Source organism: Corapipo altera, unplaced genomic scaffold (genome assembly GCF_003945725.1).
Source record: "Corapipo altera isolate COAL_440 unplaced genomic scaffold, ASM394572v1 22b, whole genome shotgun sequence".
Classification (NCBI taxonomy): domain Eukaryota; kingdom Metazoa; phylum Chordata; class Aves; order Passeriformes; family Pipridae; genus Corapipo; species Corapipo altera.
Genome location: NW_020884876.1, coordinates 26,005,337 through 26,033,204, shown reverse-complemented (window position 1 = coordinate 26,033,204; position 27,868 = coordinate 26,005,337). Strand labels below are relative to the sequence as shown.

The 27,868-nt window shown below is 40.5% G+C and overlaps 1 protein-coding gene and 1 long non-coding RNA gene across 2 annotated transcripts in view; one reads left to right on the top strand and one right to left on the bottom strand.

Moving 5' to 3' along the window:
• Positions 1-1,355: 1,355 nt before the first annotated feature.
• Positions 1,356-7,353, bottom strand: LOC113943875. Its single transcript, XR_003526484.1, has 3 exons — positions 7,003-7,353; positions 4,785-4,849; positions 1,356-2,600 (listed from the first exon to the last, which is right to left on the bottom strand). It is a non-coding gene; the product is annotated as an uncharacterized LOC113943875 (long non-coding RNA).
• Positions 7,238-27,868, top strand: part of METAP1 (methionyl aminopeptidase 1) — a 27,514-nt gene continuing 6,883 nt past the window's right edge. Inside the window, exons 1-8 of the mRNA XM_027636217.1 lie at positions 7,238-7,379; positions 16,883-16,934; positions 18,953-19,065; positions 20,794-20,854; positions 21,992-22,083; positions 22,810-22,893; positions 24,418-24,556; positions 27,521-27,652. Coding sequence (XP_027492018.1) covers positions 7,260-7,379; positions 16,883-16,934; positions 18,953-19,065; positions 20,794-20,854; positions 21,992-22,083; positions 22,810-22,893; positions 24,418-24,556; positions 27,521-27,652 — 793 coding nt within the window. The 5' untranslated portion in view covers positions 7,238-7,259. The remainder of the gene's footprint in view (positions 7,380-16,882; positions 16,935-18,952; positions 19,066-20,793; positions 20,855-21,991; positions 22,084-22,809; positions 22,894-24,417; positions 24,557-27,520; positions 27,653-27,868) is intronic.

The window sequence follows — 27,868 nt, the reverse complement described above, 5'->3', positions numbered from 1 at the left end:
TGGCAGGGAAGTACGGGACAGCAATGATGAAGCCAGGAGGTGGGATGCCTTCCACACATGGGGAAACAGGAGTTTGTAGGATAAGGGAAAAGTGAGAGGCACTTCCCAGAATCACAGATTCAATTAGGTTGGAAAAGACATCTGAGATCATCAAGTTCAACCTACGACTAAACACCACCCTGTCACCTAGGCCATGGCACCAAGTGCCACATCCAGTCTTTTCTTAAAACACCTGTGGGAAGATGACTCCACCACCTCCCTGGGTAGCCCATTCCAATGTCTAATCACCCTTTCTGTGAAGAAATTCCTCCTGATGTCCAACTAGAACAACCTCCGGTGTAGCTTGAGGCAATGTTCTCATGTCCTGTCTCTTACTGCCTGGAAGAAGAGACTGATCTCCACTTGACTACAATCTCCTTTCAAGTTATTGTAAAGAGCAATAAGGCCCGCTCTGAGCCTCCTTTTCTCCAGGCTAAACAACCTCAGCTCCCACAACCACTCCTCACAGGACTTACCCTCCAGACCCTTCACCAGCTTTGTTGCCCTTCTCTGGACTCGCTCCAGCACCTCAATGTCCTTGTAGTGAGAGGTCCAAAACTGGACATAGGACTTGAGGTGCGGCCTCACGAGTGCTGAGTACAGAGGTCCTGCTGACCACACTATTCCTGATCCAAGCCAGGATGCCATTTGCCTTTTCAGCCACCTGGGCACACTGCTGGCTCATGCTCAGCTGCTGTTGACCAGCACCCCCAGGTCCTTTTCCACTGGGCTGCTTTCCAGGCACTCTGCCCCCAGCCTGCAGCGCTGCATGGGGTGGTTGTGACCCAAGAGCAGGACCCAGCACTTGGCCTTGTTGGACCACATTCCATTGATCTCGGCCCATTGATGCAGCCTTCCCATCTCTTCCCCTCAGTTCCCCAACTCGGTGGGAAGCCGTATGTTGGCAGAGGTAAAATCACATAATGGTTTATATTGGAAAAGAACTCTAAGATCGAGTCCAACAGTTAACACAGCACCACCAAGCCCACTCCTAAACCATACCCATAAGCACCACATCCACATGTTTTCTGGTGATTCCACCACTCCCCTGGGCAGCCCGTTAAACCAGGTAATCCCAGCCACGGAATTCAGTTCAGTGTTATGATTTGATTTTTGTTTGACAAAGGCAGAGGGTTCAATAAAGTAATACTTCATCTGCCACCTCACATCTCTAAAGAAAAACACAACAAAAATATATTTAAGTTCTTAACCTTTTATAATAATAAATACCATAACAGTTTTCAAAGTAAAAGAACTAGGACATATCTTTCTCCCAGCAATAAAACAGAAATTGAGAAAGAAAATATTTCTCCCTAAACTGTATAATGTTAAATCATGTTATGACAGCAAAATAAGAACATAATCTATTACATTTGTACATTCAGAAAGTACACCAAGACATGCAGCAGCTTTTTTCTTTTGTCCAGTGACATACTGTCCATTTAACCCATTTTATACAATTTGGTTTCTGCTAATTCTTTATAGGTTTTTTAATGTGAATAGAGTAATTAATAGGTCTTCCTATTTATTTCCCAGAATGGGGAATGCCAGATGGATCTGATATTCCATTTTACTTGTTTGGCAGCCGTGCACATTCTTTGACTGCCTGTTTTAATCCTGTCTTTAAGTGTCTTAACATAAATAAAGATAATCCACCCAGAATCGTCTTCCTCCCTGATAATTTTTTCTTCAGCTTCTTCTGTGTTTAACTTTCTATTTATATTCTCAATGAACCAAGTGCACAGACCTAAATTTTATAGCTGCGAATGTCATTTTACTGAGAAGAACTATAAATGAGTGATAACAACCAAATCAATGAATGTCATATAGCATTTGGCTATTTCATGTTTCTTATGCAACACAGGGCTAACAGCATGAAGTCCCTTATAAGACAGCTATGCTTATTAACAATGTTTAATTAGGTAGATGAATATAGTATTGCTGAGTTCAAAACATGGCCTACCTTATTGCCATGCAAATACGAAGTAAGTACGTGTTGTGATTTGGTATCTTTTTCTTTGATTTCTTGAGTTATGGAGGCACAAAGCAGCCTCTAAAGATGACATCAGAAGTTATCCAACAACTTACGGTAGCAATGAGAGGATTATGAGCTACTATAATCTTTTCTTCAAGTCACTACTAACACACGTAATAAAGAAGATGCTCAGAAGTAATGTGGCTGCCTTGCAAGTGATATCGTCTTCAAACTAAAATGAAATTTAAGATAGAAGGCAAAGAGGTATCGTCAATACAACCAGAAAATCCCACCCCTTGAAGTTATAGTGGAAAAAAAGAAGGGGCTGAAGTAAAGAAATGCTGGATATCTCATCTTCAGGAACCCTCACACACTTCAGGGATTTATCAATTTCCAGTGTGAATTTAAGTAGTTGTTAGGAACATCTGCTTCCAAGTCAAAGGTGTGCAAGTACAAGCTCTAATTGAACTGCACACCTGTATCTCACTGGTTTAAGTGGAAATGGAGCAGGCCCTCACATCGGTGAGTTAGAATCATTGTATTTTATGTGATTAAAAATCTGATCATCTTAGTTTGAATTTGAAACCTGAAAACAAAAAGAATTGTTAATGTCTCACAGTATTGTCCAAGATATCTAAAGTGGAAACAAAATACTGATCGTATTTTGCTACTTGAAAGTCTATTTTTAAGGCCTTGATTCTGGTAACACAAACTGAGTGAAGTCCCTGTTGGTATCAGTAACGTTCCTGTTGAATTCATTGGACCAGAACTTCACTCTATAACTTTTATTGTGCTTCCATAGTAAAGAATAAAATTTTTCACCACTTCAAGACACATTCATGGATTCTTTCAACTATTACAAGCAGTGGACTTTCTCTCTTTAAAGCTTCCAACTTATTGGTTAAATAGGAATGCTTTTTATAAAACACTATTTTGTTTAAAAAGATGTGGCTTGTTTTCCTTGGATCTTGTCCCATTATAAAACAACCGGTTTCATATGCATATATTAGAAAATGCCAAGATTCTTGGATGCCAAAATAGTGCTCTTGAATGCAGAGAGAACCATTCTTAAATCACAGCGGTAATTTTGATGTGCTATATTAATACAGATGCTGCAAGAGGCAGTGCCACTTGAACAATCAAAACAAAACAAAAGAATGTGCAGGATCTTCCTTTTCACCACAGCTAAAGCATGCTTGGAATTAGCTTTAAGTAAGGCTGCTACAGACTGGACTGTGGCTGGAGTGGGCCTTTCAGTAGTTCAGTTTGCATCTGCACCAATGGAAGGAAAAAGAGTGATGCAGGGGCTTAAAATATATTGCAATGCCTTTTGACTTACAGAATTGCACTTAACCTGAAATCCTTAAAGAGGAAAAATGGAGACAGGTATTTCTTTAATGCAACTCTGTTCATTTACAAGGATGTTTACAAAGAATTTTTTTTTTCCCCTCTGGTCATAGTAAGACTGTTTTGCTTTGACCTCAGGTTTGTCTTTTGCTCTGGGTAATGTTTCCTACAGGGCTGTCTTACTTTTTAAGATCATGCTACATATATTTATGTGGCCATCTTTGAGACATTTGTCTTTGCACTTGTGATGGTTTTGCAGTTTCTCTTTTTTTACATGCCCATACAGACATACACAACCTAGTAGCTGTTGCATTTGGTATGAGAATCTCAGTAAGTGCCAAGCCACATCAGTGCACATTTGCATGTGATCTGGCTCCTGGGTGGTATTTTTGCATTGTTTCAGCTATCGATGAACAAAGAGGCATTTAATTGTGTCTTCAATGAGCCTGAACAGAACACAGCTACAATACCCAGGAGCTTCACTGGGAAAGTGGGATTGCCCAGCCCCCACTACTGCACTGTAGAGAAGCAAAGGGGGGGAACCCGAGCTAAGGCACTCTCTTAATTAAGTAATGTCAAATTCAGTGGCCATTTTCTTCCTAAGCAGCAGCTGTCTCAGCTGCCAGCTGCTCTGGCTTTTTTGCAGCAGCCATCTGACCCATGAGACATTGCTGACCTCTCCTTCTGCCCTTGTTTGCTTGCCTTACGCACTCCCAGCCTTGCATCACTTTGGAGAAGTTGGGAGGACAGCATGGACATAAATCAAGGATCATGAATGGGCTATAAAATTTCTGACTCATGTGCCTCTCTGTGCATTTGTCTGTGACACAGGGGGACAGGCAGCTAGAAAGTGACATGAAAAGCCTGACAGATTAAAAAGAGCTCTACTCAGGGAAGGTCACAGCAAAGATCAGTGAACTTCCCCAGTGAGAATGAGTGTGCCACCAGATAATGGGAAGTGTCAGTGGATGGACCTCCAGGAGGTATTAGTCGGTTCACTTAGTAAATCAGAAAATCAAGGCCAAATTGGAAAACAAAAGCATTGAAATAGCATAGAAACCACATAATTTTTACTATGGGAATGATGATACAGGGCTGTTTAAAAACGATCTCAACAACAAATCTTAGGTCAAATCTGCCAGAGCTTGTTATTCTAGGTTGACCAGCAATTGCACTCTGTGTTCTTTCCAAAGACTGAGGAGGACAAGCATGCAAGTTTGCTAATCCCTCAATTAGGGTGCTCACAGTTCTTTAAATTACATATATTTTTAAACTGTTTAATTAATATAGGCATCCTTGGCTTTTCTAAGGAAGCGGGGAAACAGTTTGCTTCGAATTTGCAGAAATAGAACAAATAAATGAAGCTGAGTAACAGGAGGAACCTTGTCTACTAGTTAGAGCAGGAGTCCTCTTTTTTCCTAACCTGCATCATTGTCGACCACTGCAAAATGAGCACAAACATATACTGACATTGTCCCAGCAAGGATACTGAAAGACAAAATAGGAATATATTGTGAGGTTATACTCAGATATGAATTTAAATGTGAATTAGCTGCTCATAAAATTTAGTAAAGTATCCTAAATTATTAATATTGGTTATACTGAAATCTCATCGAGACGCAAGTGATGACATTTGAGCAGAAGACATTGAACTAGATCAACCAGTATGCTTCAGGTTTTTTATACCATGTCAGTGTCACCAAGTACTTGCAAACCCTGCTTAACCAGGTAAACAATGTCTGCAACTCCTTAGGGTTCTTCAAATGACACAGAGGCAACTAAAGTGCACAAAGGTACCTGTCCTACATTGCTTGATAGCTTTGTTTGTTGGTTACTTGGAAAAGGAGCACTGATTTTTCACAGTAAAATACCTGCTAGCAACATGGGTCATTTAAAAGTGATTCTGCCAGTTCAGTAACATTGTGCTTTAAGAAGATTAAACTAAGAACTTAATAATGTGCCCTTTAAAGATATTTGATGATGTTGGTTGGCAGCTGGTTGCGTGTCTTCAGAATTTGGACATAAATGCTCTCATGGCATGAGCTACATGAGTCAGTGTGTAGCTATTTTCACTCGGTGAAGAAAATAATAGTTGTAATCTTTACATTTTTCAAGCATCCTAGAAACATTTCCTAATTCACTCCTTCTACAAATGGTAGTCTGACACAAGTATTATCAATACTAGAGAAATGAAGGTGAGAAATGTCAGAAACACAAGTAGCAACAACGCTTCAGTAATAGCATGGCATCAAATTCCTTCGGTTATTTGACCATGCTAGTGAAAGCGCTTATCACACAGCAAAACAGGGTCAGATCCTTCATCTGTTGCTGTGGTCCTGTAGTCAGCAGGGCTACTTAGCCACTTTTTGCCAATTAACGCTGTCATAAGGTATCAAGTATATTTATATGAATACATTTATTCTGACAAAAGAATAAGACGTATACTTTTCTGTTCTGGAAAAGTAGAATTTTTCACTTAACATCTAAGCCTAGGAGATAAAGAGCTTTTTTTATTATTATTTGTTAAAGATGGGGCCAGAAGACCACAGGGAATAAAACAATTGCAGGAAATACTGAGATTATAGTTTGGACTTTGAATCACACTTTCTGGGGATTTATGTGGATTCCAGGAAATCAAGAGAATATTTTGCGTATTAAGTTCAGAAAAAGGATTGGTGTAGTTTCATTGAAGTCAATGACATTGAAACAGGAAAAATTTCTTCATGGAAAGGGTTGTAAAGCATTGAAACGGTGTCTAGGGAAGTGGTGGAGTCACCATCCCTGGAAGTGTTAAAAAACCAAGTGGATATGGCACTTGAGGACATGGTTTAGTGGTGAACATGATGGTGGTGCTACATTTACGGTTGGGCTTGATGATATTAAAGGTCTTTTCTATATTGACACTAAGTTTGACAACAATCCTCAGAGAACATAAGCACAGTCAGCTTCACAGGCACAGGTAGTATCTTTTTTCACAACCAACCCATGTAAACAGGAGAAATGTAATGTGTGTATTAATCAGACTTATTTTTATGACAGATCATTGGTATCTAATCTTTCTCTTTCCAGGAAGAAAATCAGTGTCCTTCCTGTGACAATGCCACTATGACTCTGCAGCTTATTTTTCTAATTTTAGTTACTGCCTTACTGAACATTGAATTTGTGATGGTTTTAAAAACAGAGTGGGCTAAATAAAATAGAGTGGAAGAATTGTTATAAACCATAGAGACAGCCCTACATACCAACACTCCATAATAAAGAAGGTATGCTTGAAAAACTTCTGGTATAACCTCACTGATGAAAACCACAAGTTTTTCACAGAATCAGGAATTCTTAGGGTTAGGAGGGACCTCTGGAGATCCTCTAGTCCAAACTCCTGCCAAGGCAGGGTTACCTAGAGCAGGTGACACGGGAACTCATCCAGGTTGGTTTTCAATGTCTGCAGAGAGGGAGACTCCACGGCCTCCCTGGGCAGCCTGTTCCAGTGCTCTGCCACCCTCAATGGAAAGAAGTTCTTCCTCATGTTGAGGTGGAACTTCTTGCGTTTTAGTTTACGGCCACTGCTCCTCGCCGTGTCGTAGGGCACCACCGAAAAGAGTCTGGCGCCATCCTCTTGGCACCCCCACCTTTGAGATACTTACATGCTTTAATGAGATCCGCTCTCAGTCTTTCCTTCCCCAGACTAAACATCCTCTAAACACCCTCTTCACTGCGAGGGGTGGTGAGGTGCTGGCGCAGAGAAGCTGTGGATGCCCCATGCCTGGAAGCCTCCAAAGCCCAGGTCGGCCGGGCTGTGAGTCCTCTCAACCTCCTCCCTGCCCTCCCTCGCCGCTCTCCCGCCCGCCCCAGCCGGCGGCAGCTCCGGGCGGCGGCTCCTCCCCCGTGGCCGCCCGGCAGCATGGCGGCGGCGGTGGAGACCCGCAGAGTGTGCGAGACCGCCGGCTGCAGCAGCGAGGCCAAGCTCCAGTGCCCCACCTGCCTCAAGCTGGGCATCCAGGGCTCCTACTTCTGCTCCCAGGTGAGGTTCTCCCGGCCCCAGCGCCGCGCTGCCGCGCTCCGGGCGTGCGGCGGGGCGCAGGATCCAGCTCCCCGCGCCGGCTCCCGGCCGCCCGGGCCCGGCCCGGCGTGCCCGGCTCTGCCTCCCTGCCCGCCCGGGCCCGGCCAGCGCCGGGCAGGAGGGTCCGGGCAGGGACGCCGCACGAAGTTCCCCCTCGGTTCCCCGGTTGTTGGTGCCGGGGGTGCCGGGCCGGCGGCCCCGGGCGGGGCGGGAGCCCCGTCGCACCTCGTGGCCGCGGGCGATGCGGGACTCGAGCGGGCTAAAGAGCAGCCGGGGCGTTCGTGAGAGGGGGCACGTGTGTTTCTCTGCCTGGAGGTGTCTGTGGTCCCTGTGCCCCCCTTAAAAATAATGGCTTAGTGGGACAAAATGAGACGTGCTCATCAAATTCCAGCGGGTGCGTGTCTGTGTCTGCAGCAGCTCTGGCTCTGGAGTTGCTCGGCTTTGATAGACACCGGGAGACTTGTTGCTCTGAAAACAGATTTTCTTTGAATTATGAGGTTTTTTGGAAAAATTATTTTATACTCTTCCTTTTTTTCTTTAATTCCCTTTTCTTTCCTCTTTTTTTTTCTTAATATATATTTTTTGATGTTTTACTTTAAGGGTGCCTAACAAGGAGGTTCAGGTTAGGCTACATGTCATACAGCCATCAGCTCCTCCGTGTAAATTAGAGAATTAAATGTATTCTGTAGGCCTCGGCCATCCTCACCTATTACCACAGTGGTAATGGAGTGTGGTCCTTAAATAGAAAGAACTGTCTTATGACTGTTGAGTGGGGTTTTTGGTTTGTGGGTGGTATTTTCAGGGTTTTTTTATTAACTTTACAATGCTCAGTAAAATACATGATCTCATCCTTTGAACTTTATGTATGTGTAATTTCTGTCAAAATCAGCGAGGACACATGTTTAATTCAGAGATTACAGCTGACCTTGTCACAATTATAACCCAGGGTAAAATCATTGAAGTTTTGTAGATTAACATAAGAAAATCATACAGTCACATCAGCTAGATTTACTTATTTATTTGGCAGGGTTTTCTTCTGAGTTAGGGTGTAAACTGATAGTTATAGTTTGCATAGAACTAGGGGAAAACTTCCCACGTGCGTGTGACACACCCACTGCACAGTTTCTGGTACTTTCCCCTGAAGTCTCTGTGCCATATGCTGGAAATCAATGCCAAGTTACATCGACTGCAACTCAAAATTTTTCTGACGATTCTGTATCTCTAGTTCTCCTCTAGAGCTTGTAGTTGGCTTGGAGGATTTGCTCTACATTTTACTACCCATTTTGACATGTCTGATATAAAACTCATTGTAATGCATCTTCAGCATATACAAATATTAGTTGGTGATGACAAAACTATTTTTTAACAGACCAAACAGGGCAATATGAAGAGCTCTAGTTACATCTTTACTTCCTTCTTTCCCATCCCCAAATCAGCTAATGTCATATAGGATGCAGAGATTTTTGTTATCTATATACTAGGTTTAATTCTTTTGAAATATCTGCTACTGTTGTAAGCTAAAAGGGGAGTTACCTGAAATATTTATTGGCTTGTTAAAATAGGCTGCTGGATAACTGTCTATATGCTTATAAAGCTGTCCTGCCTAGAAAATAAAATATTGAACTGGGAATCCCACTTCTGAGTGACCTTGGGTGTGTTGTTCCTCCTAATTGTGCCTCGATCAGTAAAGTAGGTAAGCACATGAAAGGTGCTTTGAAGGTTTTGGGGTGATTTTTTACGGAAGAGAGAAGGGAATTAACAGCAGCCTGTTTAAAGACGGGAAAGAAGCGTCATGCAGTGCCCATGTTCCGTAGCAAGGACCCTCAGCACCTCCTTAGTACCTTCTGTGGGGCCCAGTATGGGACTGCCCCGAGATTCCAGCTCTCCTCATCTATCATCTGGTGTGTGCCGTGGAGGAGCCTTGGACAGTCCTCCACTGGTGTCTGGTGAGCACAGGCAGGAGGGGTAGGTGAGGTGCTGCTGACGACCTGGCTGCCTGCTCAGATAAGCACATGACAGGTGAAGGAGATTAAAAGCCAGGAAATTTTCTCTGAACTTCGAGCAAGTTTCAGCTGACAGTAGTGGACTGGTTATCATCTGTGAATCTTTTCCTAAGTTCTCTCTTTGGTAGTTTTCTTTCCTTTGTGGTCTTACACGCATAAATAACTGTTAGCTAAGTTAGTGAGTGGACAGACCTAGGATATTATTCCACCTCACAGCACATGCTGTTATGTAGCACCCAAGGATGCACACTTCTGTTTCTCTTAAGCTGAGCCACCTCTGGGGTTTTCAGGGTTTTCTTTTAATGGAGGACAAGCAGTTGCATTAATTCTTTTGCTGGTTTAGCTCCCCAAAGCTGTGCACCGTAGAGTCATAAAACATTTGGGGAACATGCTGCTGAAGAGTGTTGTGGCCCAATTTGGCCCAGCTGTAAAGTCAACCTGTCCTTATGGAATGCAGTGGTGTTAGTTGGGTGTGCAGGCACTTTTCTGGGCTGAGGGCAGGGTGGGAGCAAGAAGCTCCCACTGGCGTCTCCTTGAGGGGTAAAAGCATCTGTATGGACACAGGCTCTATTAATTAATTGCGTGGAAACCTACAAGGACTTTTTCATACAGTCAAAACTCCAGTCAGAGCTAAGCCCAAATTTGTAGGGGAGTTTATATTCTCCAGTGCTAAGAATAAAGAATAGGAAAGTGTGTACTGCTGTAGAAAGGTAACCAGCATGAAGCAATGTGGATTATAAGTTAGTAACGTAAGTTTGCTAAGAAAAAATAATGCAGGAAGTATAGGACTGAGAATCTCAGTGAAGTGTGGAGATTGATTAAGCATTATTTTTCATTATTGCACATAAAGAATTGAACTTTTCAAGTAGATTGCATCAAGACAATGATTTCCCCAGTGGATTTATCATTTGTGTTTCTCCTTTCCTTGAGAAAGGCTATTATTCTGGTAATTTATTTTTTCCCACCTCTCTGCATCAAAACATATGCCTCACTAACGTGCCCTGAAAATGCTCGTGCTGAAGTACTTCAGCATTCTCTGAGATTTCTTTGAGCCAACACTGTTTCTTGTCTGGCTGTGGGGTACCTCGGAAACTGAGCACAGCTGTTGAATAATAGTTGTGCTTGTGCTCATACATGGAAAGTGGGCCAAGACAGCCGGGTTCTGGCCTAGCAGAGAGGTTTTGAACTGGTAGTGGAGACAGGGTAGGGATGGCATTTAGCAGTGGAGGAACTCTGAGGTGATGTGTTGAACCTTGGCATAATTTTTTTTCTTTCGCTTCACGGTGTAACATGAGGGACTGTTCTGCTTTGGGATTCTGTCTGCTGTTAACCCTTAATAATGTTTTAGGCTAATAAATCAAGTAGTGTCACTACTGGCTACCTTCTTTCACTGTCTTGCTTTCTTTCTTTTAGGGAGCTACTGCAGTGTTGTATGTGTTCATCATCTTAGAGTTAGATAGAGTAATTCAGGCTAGCTTCTGAATGTGGAAATAACACAGATGTGCAGCATCCCGTCTCAGGCATATTGTTTCTCTTGCTAAGATGAATTTGCTATTGTGAAATCTACCTTATAGACACAGTCACTTGTGTGTAAATTGTATGTAGTATACATAAACAGTTCGTATTTAAATGGACAATTTACATTTCTTCTATGTCTCCTCCAGAAGAGGCTTAATGATAAAGAAGGGGAAAGTAGTGACTGTTCTTGAGATCTCCAGTTACCATTTTTATGCAAACCTTTTAATGGTAAATGGATCCCTTGTTAAAGATTTTGTGTTGCTTTCCTGAAAACTTCCTCTCTCATACTACTTATATCTGTGTAAGTATCTTGAACAAAACAGTAGGTTTTCTGTGGTGTGGACTGGATGCTCGTGTGACTCAAGGTCACAGTAATTTGTGAAAAATTGTGGTCCTGAAGAGAAGACTGGTGGTGTCCCATCTCCCACTTTGCTGTTTCCTTTCACCATCAGTGTGTTGGGAGTGGGAGGTGGGGAGCAGTGGACCTGGATGGAACTACTTTTTGTCCTCTGTCACATAAGTGCCATATTTCATTCTTGGTTCACTGTTCTTTGATGTGCAGAAAATAGGCTAAAACCTGCTGCTCATATCCAACTGCAACACATAGGGATTACTTCAGGTATAAATGGCACTCAGCAGATACTATCTTCTGGAAGATCTTTTGATAGATTTCCTTCATCAGGAAGTTGACATTCTTAATTGCCTATAAACCACCATGAATACCTGTGTCTGAGCTAAATGCCTGATTATTGTTGAGGCACAAAAACTGAGCTCTCATAACTTTCTGAGAGTAAAACTTCACACTCCTGTAGGCAGGCTTTCTGAGCTAGCGTTGAATATACTGAAAGGATAGTCCAGTTTGTATTTCTCTGTTCTGTTGTTCTTTCACTACTCCCAAAAATCACTCACATTAAGATCAGGTTTTAGATGAAGGAGAAAGCTGATCTGATACCAACATGCAGTGTATAGCTGCTTCCATTGAAGTTGAATCTGAAAACACATATTTGACTTTTCTGGAAAACTGACTATTCATGTATGCTGCTTAGGCTAGTTTGGAAATTTTGTACAGAGTTTTCAGGCCAGAGGCTGTTTCTGCGGGCTTGTACCGCCCTAGAAGGATTTCAGTATGCTGAAAAGAAGCAACTGTTTTATTTTAACATCAGATGTATTACCTATTGCATTCCTCGACATATTTGTATTTATGGATAAAATGTACAGTTAATTTGTATTGTGTGTTTTATAAATATATATATCAATGATAGCCTCATATTTTTCTTCAGCTAAATGCTGTACTTAAGTGGGGGTTTTTTGTCTTCTGTTTTGCATACCTTCAAGGTATTTGGTTAGAAACGAGTGAGTTCTCATTAAGCAAAACGGCATGATGTCAGATTAAGCCCAAGACAATTTTACATTCTAAAGGACATGTGTAAATTCAGTTAAAATGATTGCTCAAAATATTTTTAAATACAGTGTACTGCTTGGCACTGTTTCCTAGATGTTTGTCTATTACAATTCAGGGTGTAATGGCATGCAAAGAGACAGACAGTCTGTCCCCGCAGTCTTGGTTCCAACTGTCTTTTCTTTCCTTTTTTTTTTTTTGCTATAAAATAGATATTTTTGGAAATTCATCACAGTGACTCTAAATGATAAGCACAGAGGATGGAGGCAGTAATTTTGTGACAGTTGGATACGAGTTCTCTCTAACTGTACAGTGGGGTGGTTTTCGTATACCTGCTAATAGGTGTATTGACAGTTTTGAATGCCAGGTTGTGTAAAGAAGCCGTATCCGAAGGGGAAGGGGAGCCTGAACAGGAGTGCCAGCCTTAAGGCTGGAAAGTGCTGATAGAGGGTTTCCAGAGCTAACTTTAAATGAACTATTCCCATGCAAAGGCAGTTCAGAAACACCACGTATGAGTATGCCTTGAATTCTGTGCTTTGGTGCCTTCATAGCTTCCTGTACTTGGGTGTCATAGAATGGCCTGGTTTGGAAGGGACCTTAAAGATCACCTAGTTCCAACTCCCCTGCCATGGGCAGGGACACCCTCAGGGTGCTCAGAGCTCCATCTAGCCTAGCCTTGAACACTTTCAGGAATGGGGTGTCCACAACTTCTCTGGGTGGCTTATTTAAATATAGTTTGGTTATGTCTGTGCTATACAGCAGTTTGCAGTGTAGTAGTATCCCAATCTTGGTTGATTTAGCATCCTTTTCTCCTCTGGAATTTGCAGTTGGCTGTACTTTTCCACCTCTTAGTCAGGTTGCATATGGATACATGAATCAAAAGAATAAGAAACTCTCTGTTATTACTGTAAGGATGATGATAAACATAGCTCGGAATTTTTTTTCCTAATTAGTTCAGTAACTCTTTTAAAGGGTTTTGTTTTGTTCTTTCAATGGCTGATTCAAAGAGAAAAAAGCTTAAGTTATTTAGTAGTGATCATTGTGTTAATAGTGAAAATGCACTGTAATGTAAAACCAATTCTGCTATGCTGAATGATTCTGTCAATATTTCAACCAGTAAATAGATTTTGGGCTGAGTCCTTAAGGTAAAAATCATTTACAGCAATAACATGGCTTCCACAAGTTGATCCAGCAGGAATCTTTTTGGATGGTAATGCTGGTTGTGCCTTTGGTTACCTTTTCATATATGCACAGGTTCATATACGCACTGTGTTGAGCTTGTTTTTAAACACAGAACTGGTGGGATTGACTTAAGATTAGCTTGAAGCAGAAATGTCGTTAAAGGTTTGTATGTGTTGACAGCCTCTGTCTAAAAAACACATATTTTTCTTACTGATAGAATAGTCGTACTCAGGATTGCTCTAAACAAATCAAGGATTACCCCTCTGCCTTCATTTTTGTCATACATTTAGCCTCTCTTCTTGTAGAGTCCTCTCCAGTGTTTACAAGTCTGTCCTGTTTGCTATATAAAAGCCATAAAAAGAAAAATGCTTCAGGTAAGAAGGGTGGAGGTATTAATATCAGGCATACTGATGGATAATGTAGTTTTTGAAATGAAATCCAGAAAGTCTTCCAAGAAACTTGAAGGCAAATTCATATTATTCCTGTGTACTTCCCCGATGAAGCTATTTAATATTTTAAAATATAGCCACGCAATCTTGCATGTTCCTTTTTTCACCATATCAGGAAAAAAAAATCTTCATTTTCTTAATTTTAATATTAAAAATCACCCTGGATATTTTTTTCTAGATTTGTTTTATTTAGTCATTGAAAATTTTCTATCCTGACCTGTATAGGGGCATAGGAACATGGAAGAATCGTTAGGAGACAGGAATGGTAATAGGAAGATTGAAGTAGATGTCTCAGGAGAAGGCTCTGTGAAAAGCATCATTTTTTCCGAAAATTTTTCGGAAGGTGGCCCAGGTGGAGGGAAAGAGCAGCTTTCTTCCATAGCTTGTCAGGAAGTCTGAGGTATAGAAGGTGAGGGTGCTTGCAATGTGCATTGGTACCTTGGTAGTGCTTTGTTGCCAGGGCTGTGATTCTCCAACCCATGAGATGACAGCTGCTGTAGTTTTATCTGGAATTGCCAAGGCAGAGCTCTGCAGTCATGTGCAACGTGGTGCTTGTGCAGTAATTTGTCGAATATAAATAATTTGTGTGTACCCGGCAAGTCCGGTGCTTACAGGAAGCGTATGGCTGATCTTACACAAAATAGATGGGTTGTAGGTTGATGTTCAGCATATCCTTTGAGTGACTTCCAAAGGTGTCAGACCAAGGCAGAGATACTCATTAATTGTACACTGCACATGTAATAGCCCGTGCTCACAAAAACGCTTTAGACTTACTGCTTCGCTGGGCTTGTTGCAGTTGATGGATGTCCACATCTCCGCGTGTCTGGGATGTCCCGCTGTACAGCAGCTCCTGTGGAGCTGTGCTCTAGGAGTTCTGATGGAGCTGCCGCTCCTCTAGAAATAGAGGGCAAGTAGAATCTGGGAAACGTGTTTGGGAAAATTCAGACTTATGGCAGCCTTATGCAGGATCCTCTTCGGCTGTTCGCAGCTGCAGGGGATAAAAAGCCAAAATGGAGCCTGGTGTCAGGTTATGGTACTGTCAGTGGTGCTGTGTTTGCCTGGTGTTTTCTGGTTATAGGCCATCAAAGAGGAAAAGACTGTTGGTATAGGACAAAGGAATGACATTGGAGAGTATATCCCAGAATTCCATAGGGAAGGAGAGAATGAACTGCAACCAGGAATTACCACAGTTTATGTACATCTTCATTCACCAAATGCTCTTTTATATTCAAATAAGTGGATTCTAGGTTTGCAGGCCTGGTAGCTGCTCTAAGTCCTCAGTTGTGTAATCCTTCTGCTTCAGAACAGAGACCTCATCTTTGAAAGGGGATTAAAACCATACTGGTGCTTCCAGTGTCCTTGAAAATAGCGTTTTTAGCTTTTTAATTTCTTTTTTTTAAATAGACCTCAGTTAAAACCTGCTTCTTTTCTCCCAGGTCTCCAACAGAAAACAGAAATTAGTGCATTGCAAAGGTCTGTATGCAGTGGGTTGTACAGGAAAACCTTCTGCTGCTTGTTCAAAGTGACATTCTCTCTGGTCATCCAAAGTATTGGTTTCAGAGCGTCTTGTTGCACAGGCAGACCATTTAGTAGCACCACAGCACATCTTGTTCTGGTCCAGAGAGTGTGGTGACTCCTGGTATGTGGCATAGGAAGCACTGGTTTTGGTAATGAGGGAAACAGCACACAACAGGGTCTTTTTGAACGTGGGTGTACTTGTGCACCACTTTACTGTGTTTTTGTGGAGGCATTTTGGTAACTCCTGGTTGCAAGAACTAAAGAGGAAAAGGGGAGAAGATGGCTCGACAGGAGCAGACAGCTAAAGACCACTCAGTAGCAACTGTGAAGCAGGGGTAGAATGTTATACACTGGGTTTAGTTTACAGATTTGTTGTCTTGGACTGCTTGAATGTTGTATACATTAGGTTGAATCAGTTGCTGGCTCTGGATGGTAGTTCTACAATGATGATTCAGCATTAGTATTGTCTTTCCTTATAAAGGAAAACAGTTTGCTTCCTGCCTCTTTATTGTAAATTATTGGAATTAGCTGTTTCCTAATGGTTGTTTTGAGTGCACGTAGCCATTCAATTAGAATTTCTGCTACAAACCCGAGTAATTTACTAATTAGCACCTTAAAGGATCACCTTTAATGCTGCCTTCTGCAGCTTTTCTGCTTAAATCTCTGTCTTTTTCATGTCTTTCCTTCCTCTTAGTCTTTCTTTATTCTTCTCCAGCTGCCAGCCATTTCCATCTGCCCCGTTGCTGATTCATTGTCTGTGACACTGCTCTTTTATTGCTTGGAAAAAAGAGAAAAAGCCAGACTCCTCCACAGTCACTCTTTTCTTGATTTCCATTTCACATTTCTCTTTTTTTTTTCTTTCTATTTCTTATTTTTGTTCAGCAACCTTCATTTCCCACCCTTTAATCTACTTCATTAGTTCCCCTGTGATTGTGCTGATTGATCTCTGTTGCTTTCCTGTGCTGGAGAAGGAGGCAGAAGGGATGCAGTTAGCAGGAGGAGATGACTGGTTGTAGGAGCCAAGGGAGGACCATCCTGCCCACTGCAATGCTGTAAGATCATGTACAGAGATAGACTCTGTGCTTCAGCCAACCCAGAGCAACCATGGTGCTTAGTTACTCATTAAAATGATAAAGGGATAATATTTAGTATATAGGATTAGGTCAATGTATTTCACTACCATGAGTGTTTGGCTGCTCTTTCTGCCTATTCTGGTTAAGAAACTTTTGAATGTAGTATTAGTTAAGACTAGCAGTTTCATGCATGTTGCTACAAGGGTTAATAAAACCACTCTTCTAGTTTTCTTTTAAAATACGGTTGCTTCTCTGTTTTGTGAGGATGACCACATTAATGCTACTTAAAACACGTATTTATATATTTTGTTTGCAATTCTAGGAATGCTTTAAGGGAAGCTGGGCCACTCACAAGTTATTACACAAGAAAGCAAGTAAGTTCACTCTTTTTTTAATCCATTTTAATATTGTTTTGAGTTGGTTTTGTCCTGTGCAGTGAGCTCTGGGTGGCCCTGCTTGAGAAGGGGACTAGACCAGTTGACCTCCAGAAGTCCCTTCTAACGACAGCTGTTCTGTGCTTCTCTGTCTAAGAATGGTGTTGGGTTTTTACCAAGGTATTGGGCACTGGGTTCTGCATGTCTGAAGTTTTGACCAGTTTGCAGTAATCTTAAGTGTTGTGTAAAATTTCAGAAACGGAAGTGCACAGAAGTCTCTCTTTCTGTACACTTTTCTATTTGTATGAATTATTGCTTGAGCTACATTGGCAGGTGTATGAACAGAGAAAGAAGGATGCTGAAATAAAGGGCAAGGAGAATAATAAATCATTATTTCAGACTTGTTCCTTCGTAGCATTTTGGCGTCTATTGCAGTAAAAGACAATAAAGTGGGAAACGTCTGTGCAAAGTCTTTGTGATAGACACTTGGTGTGTTTCAAGCAAGTCAGAGTGCAGCTGCTCTGTACAATTTGGAGTGTACCCCTTTGGAAAAAAAAGGGAAAATGCTCTTGTGCATGGTGCAGCCATTGATAGGAGAATGTGTCATAACTAGGATTTTCCTGAGTTTAAAGGTAATAAGAGTATCTGTATGCCTTAGTTACAGCTGGTAGCTCTGGCACACAAATACGAGTAGACTGGTAGATTCTGCCTTACCTGAGTAGTGAAAATACCCCACGAGTTTAAAACCAAAAAGAGAGCAGTCGTCAGTTCTGCCCCCCTTGCCTCCTCTCCCCCATCACCCTGCCTGTCTTCATTAAGCCCTGCTTTAAAGGGAGGTAGGACATGTCAGAAATTCAAATCCTCGAATAATCTACCTCCTTTTCTAAAACCCAGTAAAGCTCCTTTTTCCATAATAAATGTCGAATGATAAGTTTGAGTAGTACAGACAATTACGAATGTATTCCTTTGTTCTGCCTTCCCAGTGTAGGGATCTCATAGTTCACACTTGCATTTTGTATCCTATTTGCATCTGCATGGATATTAAAAAGTTCGGATTTTTAAATTATTATTTCTCAGTGGTTCATCTAAACTGAATATCATGTGAGCAAATGGCTCAGATATAAGCCACAGAGACTGAGGAATTCACGTTAGGGCTTGGAATGGCAGACCTTTTGCCATCTCTTCATCTTGGTGAGATATAAAAAGAGAAAACAAACAAGTTATCATGTTACAAGTTAAAGATTAATACTACCATGCGCTTTCTTAACCCTTACCTCCTCTTTCTAAGTCAATATTTCTCCTTTTGGTAATGCTCACAATCTACTTACCTTTAAATAAACATCTTCAATCTACCCTCTTAGGACTGTGTTATTTGTGAATGAAGTCAATCACTGGACCACATCAGGCATGAATTTCACAAGGTCAAGAGAGCTGGGAACCTCCAGCAGTTTGGGACCATCTTATAAGGTGTGCACAGTGCTTGTCCAGAAATGCAGCAGTGGCAGCACCTGCACTCCCTTCATCAGATCTGGAGAGGTAGCAGGCTCCATGTATTGAAACTGGCAGCTGGGTGGCCTCTTTCCCACCTCAGGTCATTTCTGTCACTGGATGCCGAGAGAGATCACAGAAAAGGATGTGCAAGAGTGTTAATTGAAGGGATAGTGAGTCTCTGTAGAAATATGCTTTTTCCCAGGAATGAAAACAAGCACTAGGGTATAAAACTACAAATGAAGAACAACTTAATTGCTACACTTCATTTGTGCATTAAGTCCTGACATTCCCCAGTTTGTGATTGAATAGAGTTGGAAAATTGTGAATTTTGAATGTGAAGAACTTAAGGGCAATACAAAATGGTAACTGCTAGTCACGCTTCCATGTATCAATATCTGAAATGCCAGAATGAGTCAGATCTAGACTTACGTACCTCTAAGTCATTTTCTAGACTCCACAGTTCTTATTCTTAAGTAGGACTGATCTTGCTGCTGCAATTTTTTTCCCACTTTCTCTTGTCTTTTCAGAAGATGAAAAAGCCAAACGTGAAGTGTCTTCATGGACCCTGGAAGGTGACATTAACACAAATCCCTGGTCTGGGTATCGATATACTGGTAAACTCAGGCCACACTATCCACTGGTAAGCAGTAGGTGCCACTCCTTACTCCAGCACTGCTACATTCCTACATAGAACTACATTACTACACAGAACAGAAGTCCTGTGAGGAGAGGCTGAGGCAGCTGGGGTTGTTCAGCCTGGAAAAGAGGAGGCTGGGGGGAGACCTCATCACTCTCTACAACTACCTGAAAGGAGGCTGTAGCCAGGTGGGGGTTGATCTCTTCTCCCAGGCAGCTTTCAGTAAGACAAGAGGGCATGGTCTTAAGCTCTGCCAGGGCAGGTTTAGGTTAGATATTAGGAAGAATTTCTTTACAGAGAGGGTAATCAGACATTGGAATGGACTGCCCACGGAAGTGGTGGATTCACCGTCCCTGGAGGTTTTTAAGATGAGACTGGATATGACACTTAGTGCCATGGTCTAGTAACCACGATGGTGTTGGATCAAGGGTTGGACTTGATGATCTCAGAGGTCTTTTCCAACCCAGCTGATTCTATGATTCTGTAGCAACTAATGGACCACTCCTGACCTGATTACCTCCCACATTTTAGCTGAGAGAGGCAAGCTTCTTAAGCAGTCTGAACCTGATGGCAGGGACATATATGACTGTCCTTATTGTGGTTCATTTTGATTTAACTTGTTCTGTCTCTTGGTATATTTAAAATTAAAGAAGTGAGGTAACACGCATCAGTAACAGGCTTAAGCTCATACCTTTTAGCTGTATCTTTTGACATTTATTTTGCAAGAAAGCTACTGCTAGTTCAGATGATGTCTCCTAGCTGTTTAGTGTCCTCACCAATTATGAAGCAGTCTGTTTTCAGAAAAACTCAGGTGAATTAATTTAAAGTTTAAATAAATGGGTTTATATTATTTTATGTTAGTGGTTTGAAATAACCTGGTGACTGAACTGGTGAACAGCTCTTTTGAAGGAACAGACGTTATAGTAATGTCCAACACTAGAATGTTGAAGAATAACAAGAGGTCAGTAAGATCTTTGGCTGTGAAAGGTGGGTTTAGAAGATGATGACCTCAGTATAGGTGTGTTTTTGAATTGGTACAAGTTTGTATATGGAATAAGCGGAAGCTTTTTTACAGGAGTAGTGGTGTTTTGCTTACATTTGTCTTTTCTAATTGGCCTGTGCTGGAAATGCTGCCCCCGTGGCATCCCCTCTATAGTCTTCTCCATCTGTTACAGGCTTATCAGAGAACAGATTAACAGAGCCTGAGCCCATGAGAGTTTGTTGGTGTTGTTGGAGAAAAGGGTGTTTTGGATATTTCACTGGCCAAGTAATAGGGATGTTATTGCTGAACATTGGCTTTTTTGTCTTCTGACTGCTGCAGGACTGATGCAAATGAAACTAGTGCTAATGAATACAGCAATCTTGCTAGAAGGAGGAAGGATGTATTTGGAACCAGTGCACTTGTACTCTGGAAAGTAGCAGAAAAAGCACTGCAGTGTAACAGGGATAATATATTATTAAACCAATTTAATTTAGTTTAAAAGTAAAAGTTTGATTTTTACAAAGGCGTGGAGTTGGATACTAAAAGTCGTATAATATGAAGGCAATAAAGAGTAACGGGAGAGTGTTTGAGATTTGAAAATTTGAACTGTTTTGCAGTGTTTGCATACTTCACAACCTTTTCTAAGTGGATTTAGCCATATTTTACTGTATTTAATTTTGCTACATGAGTTTTTGTGACTATAATAAGTGTTCTTGCAACCTAACCAGCTTTGCCTGTGATTTATTTAGACGCCAACAAGACCTGTGCCAAGTTACATTCAGAGACCAGACTATGCTGATCATCCACTAGGTAACTTGAAACAAATCACAATTATGGAGGTTTTTTTCTATTCTTCTATTTTCCTTTTAATTGAAAAAGCCTATAAAGCATGAAGGATATACTGGAGAAGGGAACCTCTTCTATCTCTTTTTCTCACTTTATTTCTTCCTCTTGTTAACTTACTGATTTTTCAAAAATAATGGTTACAAGTATTTTTTGGAAGTCCAAAGTTTGTAATGTGTTATCTTTGAGAGGTGTTTAGGGAATTTAACAAACCCCAAACATACAAGTCTCAGTCCTGTTGTTGACTTCATAACAAACAACAACTAGTTGACTGTCACAGGTGAATTCTAAGCCATTCTCAGTGGCATCAGTGTAACTGTAGAAAATGTGTTATGAAATAACAAAAGAAAAACCTGCAGTAAGCAACTCCCAGAAGAAAACTCATGTGTGAGTTCCAGCTATTTTTGGACACAGAGGGAATGCATTACTTGCTTATTGGTTTGTTTTGATATTTTCCCCTTTTGATATCAATATTTGTACTTTGTATTTCCCCACAGAGCAGCTATAAGGTATGTTAGCATTATTTTTTAATCTTATGCTGTTCTTAAGTTATTCTTTACAGAATGTAAGTATTTAAACAACACAAAATACTGTATTTTAGGGTGTCGTTCGTCTATAAAGCTGAGCTTGCACGGAATTTACTAGGAAGAATTTACATGTTTTTATCAGATGATTAGTGCAGTAGTATAACCAGATATATTCAGAAACTCATATAATCTTTTATGGCTCTTTCAGAATATTATTTATTACTATTTATTTTCTAAAAGCAACTAAAAATAATTTTCTATGAATAAAATAATTTCCGTGTAAATCTGATTTTTAAGATTGTGTTTATGCAGTAAGTGAATGGGCCTTCTGAGCACATGTGGGCATTACAATATTGTGGAAGGCTTATGAATTGAAGTTAATCTGAATAATGATGATAATGCTATGGTTTGGTGGGCTTGTTACTTTAGTCTGTGGTAAGAAAGTCTGTACTTCATTGCCATTGGCATGCTAAGGAAGTTGCTTGATTGGACATATGTAGTGATTAATCACTCCTCTGTGTATAACATTGGTTTTTTCTTTCTTTTTTTTTTTTTCCTCCCCCTTCCCCCTTTTCAGGAATGTCTGAATCAGAACAGGCTTTAAAAGGAACCTCTCAAATAAAAATACTGTCATCTGAGGATATAGAAGGGATGCGAGTAGTGTGTAGGGTAAGGGCTTTTTGATTTTTGTTTCAAAGTGCCTTTGTTCTCTAAAAATATGTAGTGATTTTACCAGTTTGTGACAGCACGTTTGAGAGTACCAACTTTCAAACTACTGCAGAGCACTGAAAAATAGTTCAGGAAACTTGATATTTTCTTGCTTTTTCTCTGCTTGTGGCTCCTTATTCACAGTATGCTGTTTTACAAGCAGAAAGATGACTTTTATCTGTTTCCTGGCTTTGTTATTACTAGTGAGACAATCTGTGGCTGAGACATCGTTGCTGTTAAGAATATGTTTTATAGTGCATAAATGAGAACAGAACTTTTTCCTCTCTTAGAGTACTGTGTAAAAACTAAAAAACAACAGTGAAACAAAGCCCTATCCCTAGCAATTTTTGAAAAAGAGCTGTTCAGTTGTAATCACTTCCTTGTGCATGAAGTCAAACTTTGAAATGTATTTAGGTAGTCTGATCTAAGATTATGGTATTCAAGGAAATTGTGGCCAAAATCTTAAATGGGGTATTTTCAAATCTCACAGACATGGTTTAGTAATATAACCTGGAGACGTCTCAAAGTCTTTCTAGAGCCCAACTCCACACAGCTTTCCTAGCAATCTCAGTGTAGCTGTCAAAATGAGTTGCTAATCTTCTGGAGAGTAGTCCTGGCCTATTTTAAATAATAAAAAATAGGTCAATAGATCAATTTTAAATCTATTTTAAATTGTTTAATTTGCAGCTTGCTAGAGAAGTATTGGATGTTGCTGCCATGATGGTGAAACCAGGAGTAACTACTGAAGAAATTGATCATGCTGTCCATTTAGTAAGATTATTTTATTTTTCTTCTGGTGTTTCCAAGTACTTTCTGCTGTCTCTGTTTTTGAATGATTGTTTTGTGGTTTTCTTTGTTGCATGAATTCCTTTTCTTTATTTTGAACTGTTTCCCAGTTTGAAGCTAGTGAGTAGTGCAGATGGTAGAAGTGTGCTCCAACACAATGGTAGGTTCAAAATGAGTTAGGAAGTCCTTGGCCTCTCTCTTTATCAGCAGCTTCCATGATTTCTGGCTTCAGGTTTCTTCTAAGTTTCTTCACCTGCTTTCTCAGTTAGCATCATATAATTTTCTTTCTTCTAAACCCTTTTTGCTCCACAGATACAATTATATAAAGAACATCATTTGTAAGCCATGGACTTCCTGTGCTCTCTGTTGTTGGCTAAGATGTACAGAGGAGAAAGTTTAGTTATTTATGATTGGAATCAAAACTGAGGTGCCTCAGAGAGAATTGAAACAAGATTTTTGGTGCAGTCAGACACATTAAAGCCACAGTCCAGTGAAGTGTTTGAAATACATGTTCAAGAATCTTCCTGGCTTAACTGTTCATAGGTATTTGAATTGTGTGATTTTTTTTTTTCTTTGCTGTCTTTTCTGTGAATCATATAGTCCCATAATTGAGGATGCTTCTGTCCATTGTGGGGAAGGCAACGATTCTGTTATGGTTAAGTTTGTTAGAGAGCTTTGTGGTTCTTTTTATCTGCATTTGCAGCTCTTGAGCCAAGATTGTAAGGAACTTACTCTGGTTTCATTAGGCTAGAGATTTCTGTTGAGCTGCATTAAAAACCAAATTATTTGCTTAGGCATAATGTCTGATATGAACAACTAGTAGTTAAAATGATGTTACCCCTCCTCAGCAGTTTCTGGAAACTTTTCCGTGGCAGATTGTTGATACTGACTGATATCCTTAATTGGTACTTTGCAGTTTTAAAACAGTATTATTTTTTTAAATTAAAACAAAAAAGTTAACACAGTATTTTTTCCAGTATTTTGCTCAGTACGTCACAAAGTGTATGTATGTATGTATATGTAAGTATATATAAAATGTGTCCATTTTGCAAAAATACCAAAAATGTTATTAGAGTGCCAGGGAAGCAGCTTAAGGTTTTAAACTAGGGGTGAAAGAGTGGTACTAAATGTTACTTTGCTTGTGTGTCTTGCAAAAATACTTAAGAGTCTTAGACCGGGTGCTTAAAAACAGTCATTGAAAATGACTGGGTTCTTAACTGAATAAATATTGCCATGTATTTTTTTAAACCTGAATATTTCAGCAACTGTAGTTGAACATAAAAATGAGCAGAAACAAAATTGAAGTAGTTTTACTTTCTTCCTCGTAAGAAATGCAAAGCATAACAAAATACTATAATACCAAGAAATGCTTGAAGAATCTTATTTTCAAGAGTCACTGCTTTTCAGCCTATCATTTTTACTGTAACACTGTTGTTTATGTTTTTTCTACCTTTTTTCTTTGTACAGAACTTACTAATGCAAAGTGTAAATTGTATTTTTTCTGTTTAGGCTTGTATTGCAAGGAATTGCTATCCTTCCCCTCTGAATTATTATAATTTCCCTAAGTCGTGTTGTACGTCAGTGAATGAAGTGATCTGTCATGGAATTCCCGACAGGAGGCCATTGCAGGAAGGAGATATTGTTAATGGTAAGTGCTGTGAAAATTGACCTTTAATATTTCTACCTTCTTTCCAGTTATAACCATGCAGTGAGGTGAGTTTTCACTCACAGGCAACGTAGTTGAAGTAGCTTCTTAAGAGAACCTTTTTTTCTTATTTACCAATTAAATTCATGAGTTTATTTAGTAAAATAACTTGCAAAGTTTGATCCACTTTAGGGCTTCATAATTCTTCTGCCCGGTTGTTCCAGACTATACATATATATATATATAGTGAATAAAATCTGTACTGAATTAGTCAGCTGGATTAGTTCTATGTGAATTCTTAATTAGATGGTTCTAGATCCTTATGGTTTTGCTATGGACATGATGATTATGATGACTGTAAAGGATCTTAATGGTGAGGCATGGCATAGCTGCTTATTGAAAAACATCTTTTTTTTGAGCATCCTCACAGTACCAGTTGCTTTTTACTCAGGGTACTTAAGGTACTTACACCTTCTTGAGTGGTGAGGGATACTTCTATAAATTACTTGACCATTTTTTGTTTTCATTTTCATTCCTTCCTGGTTTGGCAGTAAAAATTAATGATACTTGTTTCGTACAAGCACTTGTGCCTTTTTTTATTGCATTGGTTTGTTTTTCTCTTATCCATAAATAAATACCCAGCATGTCCTAGGCTTTGGCCTGCCTCTAGAAGCGGGTTGGAATCATTTTAGATCATCAGATATTTGATATATATTAGCATGTAATAATAGCTACTAAGTCTGCATCTCAGTGCTGTGGGTACCAGCCTTTTCAGAACAAGTTTCATGATTGCTGCCCCTTTCTAGGGGAGGTTTGGTCTGGCTGATGGCTCTGAGCTGTAGTGTACATGTAACAATGTGTGCCAAGCTCCTTTTATCTTTCTTTAATTTCAAAGATGATGCCTTTGCACAGCTCTCTACTGTTGCCAGCTTTTCTGATATTGCTGGAGTCTAAACTAAGAGGCCTAGTTCATAGAACCATAGAATGGTTTGTGTGGGAAGTGACCTTAAAGACCATCTAGTTCCAAGCCTCGTGCTGCAGGCAGGGACACCGTCCACTAGACCAGGTTGCTCAAAGCTCCATCCAACCTGGCCTTCAACACTTGCAGGGACAGGGCATCCACAGCTTCTCTGGGCAATGTGTTCCAGTGCCTCACCACTCTCACAGTAAAGAATTTCTTCCTAATACCTAATCTAAACCTACTCATTTCAGTTTGAAGCCATTCCCCCTTGTCCTGTCTTTACATGCTCGTGTAAAAAGTCCCTCTCCATCTTTGTTATTGCCTCCCTTCAAGTACTGGAAGGCTGCAATTAGGTCACCCCGAAACCTTCTCTTTTCCAGACTTAACAATCCAAATTCTCTTAACCTTTCCTCATAGGAGGGGTTCTTCATCCCTCTAATCAACTTGATTGGGTTCATCTACACAGTGCCTTATGTCTCCACTATTTGTTTGCCAAGGCTGTACCTCAGCCTTAGAGAACACTTTCTATAAGGGGGTTTAGTCATATCTTTGTCCACATCCCTGCCCTGACTGCACTTGCTCAAGCTTGGAGCCTTCTATTTTGTTTTGATGAGAAAGAACTATGCTTACTTTTGGTAAGGTAGCGGCTCAAAAACCTCTTTAAAAGAAGGAACAGAACAGATGATGAGGCAGAGATAGAAAAAGTACCTTGGAGGGAATGTACCCAACAGACAGTTACAGGGAAGTGCCCATCTTTCTCTTTATTTAAAATGCTTTGTCCTGCTGGAAACCATGCCAAAGTCCAAAACAGGTTTCTGGAATCACAGGAAAATGTCATCCAGAAGGTAGTAGCAGGGGATTCCTAGTCCAGCCCCCTGCTCTGAGCAGGGCATCCTATAACATCTTGTTATCATACTGTTGCCTGGAAGCAGATCCTTAAACAAAGCTAATCTGTCTGCAAAAGTGAGATGTTCTGGCCAAATCTGACAGCGTCAAAGAGAAAGTCTTGTAATCATGTGACCTATAGAGATAGACTGTTAGCAACAAGTAGTCTGGACTCTGTGCTAAAGGAGCCCTGTTAAACACTTTTATCTGCATATGTTACCAGGGTGTTGGTTTCTGTACAGTCCCGTTGTTACAGTACCAGATTTGTACACTGGGCAAAATGTTCCTGTAGTCCCACACAGTCATGCAGGGAGTATAGCATAACCCTGCACATGCTTCCATCCACAACAGGCAGTATTGTTTTCATGGGGTGTTCATTTGTTTCTTAAATGTTTGCCAGCAGTACAGATTTACTGTTGACACCAATATGTGGTTTCCCACATTTTTCTATGAAGGTTGTACTGGTCTCTCTCAGTGGCTCATATACCATATTCCTGAAGTACTATTGCTCAATACAGTTTCCTTCAAGACTGTTGGCCTGTGAGAGGGTCTGCATGTTGATTTCTTCATGAATAGCAGAGCAATAACTATTCTAGTGGGTTTGGTGCTCCAGCAGCTATTAGACCTACCAGATGACTGACATAGACTTAAAACCACCAAAGTACTCATTCTACCACAGGAGGTCAACTTGAAACACAAAAACGTGATTACATACCTTTTTAAATTTAATTTCCCCCATTAGTGCTGGAATGAATTCTAAGAAGGTATTTTAACTAGGTAAATCACCATGGACAAAGAGCTTCTCTTTCCTGGAATACCAATTGTAAGCTTGCTGTGTCCGTGTTGCCTCGAAGTGGGATTTTTTCACACACCCCCCCCCGCTTTTTTTTTTTATTACATCAAATGTTTGACCAGTGAAACACTACCTTATTAATTAATTCCATAGAATCTACAAGATAAGCATGACAGATTGATTCTGCTGGAAGAGTTTACACCTGCGAAGTAATCTTGATTTCACAATTAGAATACCCCATTTTCACATGTTTGTGTTTGTCCCTTCAACAAATCAAGAAGTGAGGAATACAGTGCTGATAGTCCAACATGTCTGGTGTTCTTTGCAGTGGATATTACTGTCTATCGCAATGGCTACCACGGAGATCTGAATGAGACGTTTTATGTTGGAGAAGTTGACGAGGGTGCAAGGAGACTTGTCCAAACAACTTACGAGTGCCTAATGCAAGCCATCGATGCAGGTAAACCCTCTGACCAGAGCCTGAAGCATTAAGGTTTTGGTTCTCAAATGTGATCGCTCTTATTTGACACTGCCCAGAGTGACTTCTCTTGCCACACGCAGAAGCACTGGTGTGTTGTCACCAGCAGATGATGGATGTTGTATAATAGTGATCCTTCAAATGACACAGTTCTGTGGGCAGCGGTTGCAACTCCTGTTTGGAATGTGGATTGATGAG